The 12,574-nt window shown below is 44.1% G+C and overlaps 2 protein-coding genes across 2 annotated transcripts; both read left to right on the forward strand.

Annotated features, from left to right (window-relative positions):
- The first annotated feature begins 3,159 nt into the window (after positions 1-3,159).
- Positions 3,160-9,389, forward strand: LOC127773700 (ABC transporter B family member 21-like). The gene is made up of 10 exons (XM_052299836.1): positions 3,160-3,774; positions 3,861-4,258; positions 4,339-4,577; positions 5,424-5,949; positions 6,120-6,393; positions 6,500-7,359; positions 7,504-7,770; positions 8,014-8,277; positions 8,366-8,659; positions 8,758-9,389. The coding sequence occupies exons 1-10, from the start codon at positions 3,384-3,386 to the stop codon at positions 9,115-9,117; spliced, it is 3,873 nt and encodes a 1,290-aa protein (XP_052155796.1). The 5' UTR covers positions 3,160-3,383; the 3' UTR covers positions 9,118-9,389.
- Positions 9,390-10,114: 725 nt separating this feature from the next.
- LOC127773283 (diacylglycerol O-acyltransferase 3) lies at positions 10,115-12,123 on the forward strand. Its single transcript, XM_052299323.1, has 2 exons — positions 10,115-10,483; positions 10,975-12,123. The coding sequence occupies exons 1-2, from the start codon at positions 10,226-10,228 to the stop codon at positions 11,944-11,946; spliced, it is 1,230 nt and encodes a 409-aa protein (XP_052155283.1). The 5' UTR covers positions 10,115-10,225; the 3' UTR covers positions 11,947-12,123.
- Positions 12,124-12,574: the final 451 nt, after the last annotated feature.

Raw genomic sequence — 12,574 nt, forward strand, 5'->3', positions numbered from 1 at the left:
CAAATATTTTTTTGTGCAACATCAATAATATGGATTGGCAATAATTAACATATATTGTGTGAAATGAGCATAATACAACTGGTTAGATTTTTGGTAGTGGAACAAATTTAACACATGTGCTCATATTTACGACTAATTATTTTTTCAATGGTAGGTGACGTACACGTTGACAGCGAGCCACTCATGGTAATTTTGTCAATCTCAAACTATACCGATACAATTAATCTTTCAGATGTGCTCATAGGGTTAAGGTGTGAGCATTTATACGAGTTAGTGTATGCAAGTTATGAGCATATGTGTTTATACTTTGTTTTTAAAAGAACAATTAACGTATATTCTAGGGGATAAAGAGTACAATAAATACCAGTGGTAGCTAGCTCGGAGGATTGTAGAGGGAAAGCATGTAGTAGTAGCTAGCTCCAAGGACAAATGATTGAAAGCAATGGCCATGATGAACAGGGCACATTCATCCATCCAACCATAACTGTGGTGAGAGGTAAGTGTATGAACACCAACGAAGTTGAGCAGGGAAGAACATCCATGTCCAGAGAAAACTATTTATATATCTAATTAATCGCTGGTGTACAATCCAACATTTCAACAGGGTCTTTACTGCAATCACATTACTGCAATCACATTACTACCAACCTGTGTTCACCAATCAATTCCAATACTGTTCACATGCTTGGAACAGTACGGTCTGAGGTGGCCTTGCCGGTCGTCTTCCTCCCCTCATCTTCTTCCTAATTAGCATGTTTCTGTCAGAAAATAGATAGTGGCCGTGTTTAGTTTTAAAATAATTTTTTAAACTTCCAACTTTTCCATCACGTCAAAACTTTCCTACACACACAAACTTCTAACTTTTCTGTCACATCATTCCAATTTTAACTAAACTTTCAATTTTGCTGTGAACTAAACACAGCCAATGTCAATCTGTTAATGGATATGTAAATGAAACATTGGATGTAGGCTAATAAGTAGCCTCTCACATCGTTTACTTGTTAGTTTATCGGTCGCAACCAAAATTTAAATTCTAAAAGTTAAATTTAGAGGGGTTTTATTTTATCATAATCCATTTTTCAATATTACCTTTTAAACTGCTGCTAACATAAATATATTTCTGGTTGCTTCATTCTTTTCCTAGGGCTTATTAACAAGCAACCAGTAGTAGTCATAATCAAGGTGGTTATTGAATGATTAATACAACAGTTAGGAGGAAGACCTGGATGATGACCTGATCTACTCCTATCTATCTATCCAGTAATATAACTCGTGGATGATTAGATTAGGAGTTAATTCTGATGTGGCTGCTTGCAGAATACTACTACTAGTAGTACAACTGCAAGTGATGCTTTGACTAGTGTGTGGCGATGGACAGCTGAAGACAGAGGTCGGTAGGGGTCCACGGGTTCTTGACCCTGACCACAAGCAAACAAGAGCCGGATTTTTTTATGTTTTGGTCCTTTTTAAAAAACATATTTTCAAACTAGGCCTCATAAAAAACTTATGGGGCAATTACTGATATATGCATCCCTATCTCGATGCTAGAGATGTTGGTGCTGATACCAGATCTTTGCGCTAATCATAGACGCTGAACACCTCCTAAGAGCAACTTTTTTTTTCTTCCAAATACTATTGATTTACGGTCAAATTTTGAAAAAAATGACAAATCAATGTATCCTAATTTATTTATGCTAGTTTATTTATAATTGAGAGGAGGATATGAGTCCCTAGCTCCTCCCTATCTGTAAATTTATGCACGGACACATGATTTTTTTTTTCTCAATAGGGGCTGGGAACGAGAAAGAGGGAGGAACCTACATCCTCATCCTAGATTAAGAATTTGTAAATAAAAATAAATTAGTCGGAATGAATTAGAATATATTGATCTATCAATTTTCTAAAATTAATAGTAAACCAATAGGAGAAAACCTAAATAAAGAGGCAACAACAAACTAATTTGCGTCAATTCTAGACACTCGATGCTTAGAGTATTTGGTACAGAGACATTGCGCTTCGATGCCAACGTCCTTGACGTCGAGGTAGAGGTCCATATCTGCAACAAACTTTTCAGGGGTCTAATTGTAAATATATTTTTTAAAACGAGCAAAGTTTGTTAGGGGCCTATTTGCAAAATATATTTTTTAAAATAGCTAAAATGTAAACAAAATTGAACAAATCAAAGACCTACGCCACAGCAAAAGCGAGCCCCTCGATGCCGTCAAACGTCGTCATCTATATTTCAACACCTACTCTCACGTGAAGATTAACGTCTGATGTCCACGTAAAAAAAGTTAACTACAATTTCCTGATATCGTTCATATTAAGTTGCATGTGGTGGTAAAGTATTTTTGTTAGATGAAAGAAAGGATATGAACGATTGAAAGGAAAAAGTACTGTTTTCTATTTGTAATTTGGCAAATAGATACTTTCATAAATTTTGCGTGCTTTTCTGGATTATATTATATTTATTTATTCAGCTTAAGTCGTTTCATTTCATTTGGTTTGCATGCATAAGTCAGGTACCAAAAGGTTTAGACTCGAGAGGAAACAACCTAATAAGCTAAAGAAAAAAGAAAGAAGCAAACAAAATTATTTTTTGTGAAACTTTTATATCCTTGTTATTAGCGGTTTAAAGTTTAAGTCTCAAAAATAGACGATGATAAAAAAAACCTAAAATCAACTCTAAAATTAAGTTTCAAACGTAGAAAATTTGGCTCCGATTTAATATAACAAGCAAACAATTAATGCCGATCTTATTGAAAAACCACATTTGTATAAGGAGAGTGATTACAATGCTAGAGGTATATCCTTGTATATATCCATACCATTACACTTGTCCAGTCGTCCAGATAATGTGATTCACATATTTCAGCAATACAATTAATTCTAGTACTCGTAAATTAACCAGATCTAGTCGACCGATAATGGTCATACATAAAACAAAAATTGTAAAATACTAAAAAGCTTTCATAAACCTGTACAGCAGCAGACGGCAAGCAACCAGAGAAATGTGATGGCAGAGGATGAAAAACCATGTGAAATGTCCTGGAATTTTCCCCACCTTTATTTATCTATTTATTTATATCAAACTTTTGTATTTCTCCAATTATATTATTATGATATTAAGCAAGCAAGAAATTCGGACAGTGTCGGGTAGCTGAGCAAAGGTGCCAGTGTGCTTTGCTTTTTAACTCTGCACCTTTCTCTTTAGCTTCTCCTCGCAAATCGCAATCCCCATCTCTCCTTCGTCTTTAGCTCATCTCTTGATTGATCCACCTCGTTGTTCTTTGATTGATTGGTGCTTTCTTTGAGAGGCATTGGTGGTGGAGATCGATCAAGAATCGTGGTTTGCTTGTGCTTTTCTGAGTTCTTTGCAATGGATGGTGGATTGTAGTTTGGTGTTGCGAATCTTGGGTTTGCAGAGCATGTCGGAGTCGAGCAGGGCGTTCGGGGTGAATGCGTCGTCGTCGTCGTCCGGCGGCGGCGGCGGCGAGGCGGTGGCTGGAACGACGGGGAAGAATGGTGGCGGGGGGAGCGTGGCGTTCCACCGGCTGTTCGCGTTCGCGGACGGCACGGACGCGGCGCTGATGCTGCTCGGGACGCTGGGCGCGGTGGCGAACGGCGCCGCGCTGCCGTTCATGACCGTGCTGTTCGGCGGCCTCATCGACGCCTTCGGCGGCGCCGCGGGCGGCGACGTCGTGGCGCGCGTCTCCGAGGTGTCGCTCCAGTTCATCTACCTCGCCGTCGCCTCGGCCGCCGCGTCGTTCATCCGTAAGTGCGCCGCGCCGCGCCACCACTTGACTCGCAATCTCGCTCGCAGCGACAAGCTCACCGTGATCGATCGTGTTCTTCATCAGAGGTGGCGTGCTGGATGATCACCGGCGAGCGGCAGGCGGCGCGGATACGGAGTCTGTACCTGAGGACGATACTCCGGCAGGAGGTCGCCTTCTTCGACAAGCACACCAACACCGGCGAGGTGGTGGGCAGGATGTCCGGCGACACGGTGCTGATCCAGGACGCCATGGGGGAGAAGGTGGGCAAGTTCGTCCAGCTCCTCGTCACGTTCCTGGGCGGCTTCGGCGTGGCGTTCGCGCAGGGGTGGCTCCTCACCCTCGTCATGCTCGCCACCATCCCGCCGCTCGTCCTCTCCGGCGCCGTCATGTCCAATGTCGTCGCCAGGATGGCGTCGCTCGGCCAGGCCGCCTACGCCGACGCCTCCGTCGTCGTCGAGCAGACCATCGGCTCCATCAGAACAGTAAAAACATTCCGTCGAACACCTCAGCTACCATCCATTTCTCCGCGCCGCCATGGCCCTGAACACCCGGCTCAACACAGGTTGCGTCGTTCACCGGCGAGAAGCAGGCGGTGGCGAAGTACAGCAGGTCACTGAAGAGAACGTACAGCTCCGGCGTCAGGGAGGGGCTCGCCGCCGGCGTGGGCATGGGCACGGTGATGGTGCTCCTCTTCTGTGGCTACTCATTGGGGATTTGGTACGGTGCCAAGCTGATTCTGGAGAAGGGATACACCGGAGCTCAGGTCATGAATGTCATCTTCGCCGTGCTCACCGGCTCGCTGTAAGTTTCACCGCCCCGCGAGCTTCTTGATCAATTCTTCAGAAAGAATACTAAGTTTGTAGCAAATTTAAGAGCATGAAAGTTTTTAGTATTGAAACAAAATGAATATCATGACAGAAGTATGATTGACAAATAATCTTGTCAAGGATATTAAGAGTATGGAAGTTTTTAGGATTGAAAAAAAAATGAATATCATGACAAGTATGATTGACAAATAGTCTTGTCAGAAGGATAATAAGAGTATGAAACTTTTTAGGATTGAAAAAAAATATATCATTAGAGAAAGATTCAGTTAGTTATTTGGTGATTGATAAAGTGGGGTCTTACTACACATTGGGATAATTTGGATTTTGTGGTGATTTAGACATGTTAGGCAAAGAAGCTAAGTTAGCTGCTGTGTTGACAGTGATAAGCACTTGTGTTTCGTGAGCAACCTGCTAAACCAACTGTGCACGTATGGTCTGTTCATTTGTAGCAGCAGCAAGCTAAGTGTGAATATCCACTTTGTCTTTTTGGTGTCAACATTGTACCAATTCACTGTCATAAAAGTTGAATTATCTCATTCAACCAAAGTAATATATGCTTTTGGATTTACGCCGATTGTATTTTCATAGTCTTCTTTTATTAAAAAAAGATGCTTCTTCTCATCTCCTTTTCCTTCAGAAAGAACCTCATCAGATAATTTTAGTGTTTGAGTTTGCAATGGTCACTGAATTTTCTACTACAGTCTCATTATGCCAATCAACTTTTACCATGATTACATATGGTATTTTTTTTCAATTAAACTAACAGGCATAAACTATTTATTACTTCCTGAAGCTGAAACTTTACTATCACATTCACTAGAGCTCTAGGTCAGGCATCACCAAGCATGAAAGCATTCGCGGGAGGGCAGGCTGCGGCATACAAGATGTTTGAGACAATCAACAGGGAGCCAGAGATCGATGCGTACAGCGCCACAGGTAGGAAGCTAGATGACATTCAGGGGGATATCGAGTTCAGAAACGTTTACTTTTCGTACCCGACAAGGCCCGATGAGCAAATATTCAGAGGGTTCTCGCTTGCCATACAGAGTGGAACAACTGTTGCATTGGTTGGACAGAGTGGGAGTGGAAAATCAACAGTCATCAGCTTAATCGAGCGGTTTTACGACCCTCAGCTCGGTGAAGTTCTAATTGATGGAGTGAATCTCAAGGAGTTGCAGCTAAGGTGGATCAGAAGTAAAATTGGCCTTGTGAGCCAGGAGCCAGTCTTGTTTGCTGCTAGCATTAGAGATAACATAGCTTATGGCAGGGATAATGCTACAAATCAGGAAATTAGAGCTGCAGCTGAGCTTGCTAATGCCTCCAAATTCATTGATAAAATGCCCCAGGTCAGTGGACTGTTAACCCCTTGAACTTGTAAATAGTACATCAATAACTGCATAAATTGTGTTGAAAACTAGAAATGGCTACATATAGAAGAATTTTAGCTATTAAGAGAAGCTTGAACTATATATTCTGTATCATATATTGAGCATCTGTAGGTCACAACATGTCACAGGGTTTTGCTACTTTGGTTGGTGAACATGGAACACAATTATCTGGTGGGCAGAAGCAAAGAATTGCCATTGCCAGAGCAATTCTGAAAGATCCAAGGATTCTACTACTGGATGAAGCAACCAGCGCTTTGGACACCGAATCCGAAAGGATTGTGCAGGAGGCTCTTGACAGGGTCATGTCAAACCGGACCACCGTCATAGTCGCTCACCGTTTGACCACTGTCAGGAATGCTGATACTATTGCTGTCATCCATCAAGGATCAATAGTTGAAAAAGGTATCTTCTCAAGCATTGATATTTGCTAATGAAAGTAGACATTTATCCTATTTCATATTTTATATGCACCAAATTCTCATTGCCTCAAACATTTCCACATCACTAGGTTCACACCATGAGCTCATAAGCGATCCAGATGGAGCGTATAGCCAATTGATACGCTTACAGGAAAACAGTCATGATTCTGAGGATGCAAATTACCAGAACAAGTCAGGCAAGAAGAGTGATTCTGGGATTCGCTCGGGCAAACAATCGTTTTCGTACCAGTCGACTCCTCAGAGATCATCTAGGGACAACAGTAACAATCACTCATTCTCAGTATCTGCTACTCCTCTAGAAATTGATGTCCAGGGTGGTTCACCAAAGAAGATAGCTGAAGAAACACCACAGGAAGTGCCTCTCAGTCGCCTCGCAGCGCTTAACAAACCAGAGATCCCAGTGCTTCTGCTTGGTTCTGTTGCTTCTGCTGTCAGTGGAGTTATCTTCCCAATCTTTGCGATACTTTTATCCAATGTGATCAAAGCATTTTATGAGCCCCCACAAGTGCTAAAGAAGGATGCTGAGTTTTGGTCATCGATGTTCTTAGTGTTTGGGGCAGTGTACTTCTTGTCACTTCCTATTGGCTCATACCTTTTTTCAGTGGCTGGGTGTAGGTTGATCAGAAGGATCAGACTGATGACTTTTGAGAAGGTTGTAAATATGGAGATTGAATGGTTTGATCATCCAGAAAACTCAAGTGGATCAATCGGAGCAAGGCTATCGGCCGATGCAGCAAAAATTAGGGGGCTTGTGGGTGATGCACTTCAACTGGTTGTGCAGAATTTAGCAACATTAGTTGCTGGTTTGTTGATTGCTTTTATATCAAACTGGGAGCTATCTCTGATCATCTTGGCGTTGATACCACTCATCGGCGTCAACGGATGGATCCAGATGAAGTTTATTCAGGGATTCAGTGCAGATGCAAAGGTAACCATAAAAATGTTGAAACACCAAATTCTTTTGTTTCAGTCAATCTTTTAGCAAATCTTGTATCTTCAAATTCTTTTGCCTTGGATACTCAAATTTAGATAGTTTGTCAACACTGACATTGATTCTCAATTATTACTGTAGATGATGTATGAAGAGGCAAGCCAAGTGGCAAATGATGCAGTGAGCAGCATAAGGACAGTAGCCTCATTTTCAGCTGAAGAGAAGGTAATGGATTTGTACAAGATGAAATGTGAAGGACCACTAAGAACAGGAATCAGGACGGCGATAATAAGCGGTATCGGTTTCGGTGTTTCCATCTTCCTGCTGTTTGGAGTCTATGCAGCCAGCTTCTATGCCGGTGCTCGGCTTGTCGAGGACAGGAAAACAACATTTCCTAACGTTTTCAGGGTATGTGCAGTGTTCACTACAAGATATTTACAGACTCAAACTTTTAAACTTTTTAGGCACTTGCATGTCAATATGCTAGTTGAAGATTTGCACGTCAATATGCTAGTTGAATATAGATTTTTCAAAGGGTCATTGAGATTTAAACTTCAAGGTGGCTAGTTTGTTATAAATGATGCAATGCTTAGGCTTAGTTAAATATAATTTCAAAGTGAAAGATATCATATCTTGGGCATCTTATTGCAGGTGTTTCTTGCTCTCACAATGGCAGCAATTGGGGTGTCACACACTAGCAACCTCACATCAGATTCTTCCAAGGCAAAATCAGCTGTATCTTCTATATTCGCCATCGTAGACCGTAAATCTAGGATTGATCCAAGTGATGATGCTGGAGTGAGCTTAGAACCACTAAGAGGCGATATCGAGTTCCAGCATGTGAGCTTCAGATATCCTACACGACCAGATGTTCAGATCTTTGAAGACCTGTGCTTAACAATTCAATCTGGAAAGGTACCAAACTCCCTAATTTCAGACTATTAACCTATTAACAAACACTATAAAGGTATCTGAAACTAAACCTAATGTTTTTATCTGGCAGACTGTTGCTCTTGTCGGAGAGAGCGGTAGCGGGAAATCGACAGCGATATCATTGCTTCAGAGGTTCTATGATCCGGATGCAGGCCATATACTTCTAGATGGAGTGGACATTCAAAAGTTTCAGCTAAGGTGGCTAAGGCAACAGATGGGTCTAGTGAGTCAAGAACCAGCTCTGTTCAATGACACGATTCGCGCAAACATCGCGTATGGGAAGGAAGGGGATGCGACAGAATCAGACATCGTATCCTCCGCGCAATTGGCGAATGCGCACAAGTTCATCAGCTCATTGCATCAGGTGAAATTCAAATTCCCGTCCCAACCAGCTCACCCTCATTCATTCAGACATTGTGTTCATGTTTCTGACAGAAAATGTGTTACCTGAAAAAAATGCAGGGATATGAAACCATGGTCGGGGAGCGTGGAGCTCAGCTATCCGGAGGGCAGAAGCAACGCATCGCGATCGCCCGCGCCATTGTCAAGGATCCCAAGATCCTCCTTCTCGATGAAGCCACGAGCGCGCTCGACGCAGAATCGGAGCGCGTCGTCCAAGACGCGCTGGACCGGGTGATGATGAACAGGACCACGGTGATCGTGGCACACCGGCTGTCCACAATTCAGGGCGCAGACATGATCGCGGTGGTGAAGAACGGGATGATCATCGAGAAGGGGAAGCATGATGCATTGATCGGCATCAAGGATGGAGCTTACGCCTCCCTCGTCGCCCTCCATGTTTCTGCTGCTGCCATTTCGTAGCAGAGCTAGCAGACGCCATGGATGAAAAGATCATGGTTTGTTGCTGAATCTGTGAGAGGAGCAAGAGACTGGTGTAACTGTAGCTTGTGCAGGCTCCAGCTCTTGTCATCCAGCAGCAGCAGCAGAAGAAGAAAAATTTGATGAACACAAATATGTCATGTATACATAGATAGATAAGATCATACAAAGATGTGCAAATGTAAATGCAACGAGTTGTATGAATGAATGTTCATATGATATGAAGCAGATGATGATGATGATGATGATATGGATATTCATTGGCATAGTTGTGATGCTTTGTTCTTGTTCTTGCCTCCAAAGTTTCCCCCCATATAAGAAAAGAACCTGATGATTGGATTTAATCTTTTTTTGAAACCTAATGATTGGATTTAATCGAGAAACAAGAATCAGCTGAGCAAAGATAATCTTAAGAGAGCAAGCCAATTTGCTAAAGCAAACACAATTTTGTCAACAGTGACTTGAGAGTCACTGGATAATTAATCAATGATGAACCTCCTGTAAGAAACTGAAGATGTACCAATTTCATTAGGATGAAGAGATAATCCTAATGCTGCAGATAAACTCTTCCAAAGCAATGAAAAAAACAACAGGTTCAACACTTGACAGTAATATATCTTTAGTTATCTTCAATTTTTTTTTGTGGAAAAGAAAATCTGAAGTTCTGAATTTTCTTACTCCCGGTGCAGGGCAGACACGGTCCACGGAACGAGCGACCTCGACGACCAGTCAAACCGCCGCGTGCTGCTGACGTGGCAGTCATCTCAGCCGTCCAAACTCGTCTACCGCCAACCAACAGCCAGGATCTCTCCCCACCACGACCACCGCCTCATTGGTCCACATAAGCCGCAGCCCACTGCCCAGCCAACCACGGCCTGCCACGTACGCACCCAAGGGGCAAAACCGTAAATTCTTAGCAACCCAGACGCCGACGCGTCGACTCGTCGCAACGCAACCTGAGGAGGGAAAAAAAAAGAGAAAAAGAAAAAAGAAAAGGAATAAAAATAAAAATAAAAACTCGCGGAGAGATAGCGTCGTAGCGTGCGGTGCGCAGGTGGGGTCTCGTCTCGTCGCCGGTGAAGCCGCCGCCATGGAGCTCACCGGCGCCGCCATCCGGGGGTCGCTGGCGACGGCCGCGTCCCCGGTGGTGCTGAGGGGGAGGGGGAGGAGGTGCGCGGCCAGGGTTTCCTGCGTCGGGCGCGGAGGCGGGGGATTTGGCGATGAGGGGCACCTCAGGTACTACGAGGCGCCGCCGCGGAAGGCGGTGGAGGCGGTGGCGAGGGACCTGGCCAAGCTCCGAGCCATGGGGATCGCCGCCGGGGACGCGGCCAAGGAGAAGGTCCTCTCGGTGAGACCCTCGATCTCTCTCTGTCTCCTAGGTTCTTGGATTTCCCCCTTTCTGTTTAGGATTGGGAATAATATGAGGGAATCTGAGTATGCCCTAGAAGTTGTCACAAAAGTTAGAGGATTAATTTGATGACGGTGGATTGATGGCGGTAGGACGTTTGATTTGGTCTCGCAATTGTAATCATAAAAATTGTTCGTTTTCTTGTCTAATAATTTCAGTCTTTTGGGCAAGTATGAGAGGTTGATATGGATTTTACTTTTTTAGATGATGGATAAACCGGCCTCTATGTCAAAGACACGTAAATCCCGGATATGGATTTGATTGTATTGATAGTTGTAGACAACAATTTTGCTGAGATTAACAATGCAATATTTTGCTTGAACTTTACTTGGGTTGTAAAAATTAGACAGATGATTCGTTTTGTAGTGTGACATTTGTGTGAGCTAGGAGCTTAGGACTAGAATTGAATTGCTGCAAATGTTTTAATGCAGGAAGCCACAGAGCTACTGCTGGAGGAGTTGAATCGAATGAGGGATGAGGAGGGCGAACTGAAGAAGAAGATGAAGGAGGACAAGGATGCAATGAAAGCACTCAAGAAGCAGCAGAAGGAAGCAATGAAGGCTGCCACGACGATGAAATGCGATGATGATGACTCCTCTGAATCAAGTGAATCAAGTGAGAGTGAGTGTGAGGAGCAGATGATGACAATGAACTGCGTTGCCACTGTTACCGTGCCACAAATTGGGGAAGGCGTTGCGATCTCAACGACAGTTCCCCAAGTTGCTGCATCCGATGTCGCAACAGCACCAGCAATGGAGTATGACAAGGCTGCAATGAAGGCCATGAAGAAGAGAGAAAAGGAAGAGAAGAAAGCCGCAAAGATGGCTATGAAGATGAAGAAGAAGGAAAAGAAGATGGCCACATTGACTCTCTGCAAGGATGAAGACAGCACCTCATGCTCCTCAGAATCTAGCGACAGCGAGTGCAAGGAGGTTGTCAGAATGAGCCGCTGTGCTACGATAACCACACCACAAACACAACCCTCGAGCACCGTTTTCCCTATAATACTGCCCCAGATTCCAGAATCAGTGACACTGGAGCCATGCCAAGATGCTCAGATCTCATCAGAACCTGCAAATACAATGTTGTCCACCACTGCTACCATTGCAGTAGTTGAGAAGCCGATGACGAACAGAATTGAGGTCTGCATGGGAGGCAAATGCAAGAAATCGGGCTCCCTCGCGGTGCTGCAGGAGTTCGAGAAGAAGGTGGGCACCGATGGTGCGGTCGTTGGCTGCAAATGCCTGGGGAAATGCGGTCTAGGCCCGAATGTGCGGCTCCGGAGCGAAGGCGCTGCACAGAAGAAGAATCCCCTCCTCATCGGAGTAGGGTTAGAGGATGTTGGCACCATAGCTTCAGGCTTGTTTGGAGGCGGTGATGACCTGGGCATGGTGAACAACTAGCCCAACCTTTGCCTTACCTATGATGATGTGTACTGAGCAGTAGTAGTATTACACCAAAAAAGTATGGTATAATCACGCCCCTGCTAAAGTTGATGTAACATATGAACCTTATGTATGTTGATCCAGAAGAGATGAATGTTTCATGTTGGAAATGCAATCTGTGATGGTTTCATGTTTTCTTGTCTGGAAATGAGGTCGATATGGAGGATGATTTTAGCATGTAGAACTGGATCGTCAGTTTTGGACACAAATGGGCCCTGTACAGTTGGGCTGGGCCTTCCTTCCTGAAGGAAATTAATCTCATGGGCCATGAAGCTTAAACCGTCCATCCATGAAGTCCTCCGCCATTGGTCCACGTGGCCCATCCTCTCACCAGTCAGTCAGTCGCCATGGTGGGTACTGGGTAGCTGAGCTGAGCTGAGCCTGCGAGAACAATTGAGATCCTGCAGTACTGCTCACTGACATGTGGGCCCGGGGGCTGTGGGGCCCACATGTCAGTGAGTGCAGTACTGCAGACGACCTGCATCCCTGCGAGAAGACGAGAGAAATATCCAGTAGCCACAGCTGCACACCAACCTGTTGCTTTCGCCTTCAGTTTTTTCTTTTTTCACCACCTGTTTCTTGCTCT

This window comes from Oryza glaberrima, chromosome 5 (genome assembly GCF_000147395.1).
Source record: "Oryza glaberrima chromosome 5, OglaRS2, whole genome shotgun sequence".
NCBI lineage: Eukaryota > Viridiplantae > Streptophyta > Magnoliopsida > Poales > Poaceae > Oryza > Oryza glaberrima.

What these genes read in the sequence shown, in the direction of transcription:
- LOC127773700 (XM_052299836.1), top strand. Translation starts at nt 3,384, where the DNA reads ATGGTGGATTGTAGTTTGGTGTTGCGAATCTTGGGTTTGCAGAGCATG. An exon ending in GATTCAGTGCAGATGCAAAG is followed by an intron (nt 7,360 to 7,503) that starts GTAACCATAAAA and finishes TTATTACTGTAG; the next exon opens with ATGATGTATGAAGAGGCAAG. An exon ending in TCATCAGCTCATTGCATCAG is followed by an intron (nt 8,660 to 8,757) that starts GTGAAATTCAAA and finishes AAAAAAATGCAG; the next exon opens with GGATATGAAACCATGGTCGG.
- LOC127773283 (XM_052299323.1), top strand. Translation starts at nt 10,226, where the DNA reads ATGGAGCTCACCGGCGCCGCCATCCGGGGGTCGCTGGCGACGGCCGCG. An exon ending in CCAAGGAGAAGGTCCTCTCG is followed by an intron (nt 10,484 to 10,974) that starts GTGAGACCCTCG and finishes GTTTTAATGCAG; the next exon opens with GAAGCCACAGAGCTACTGCT.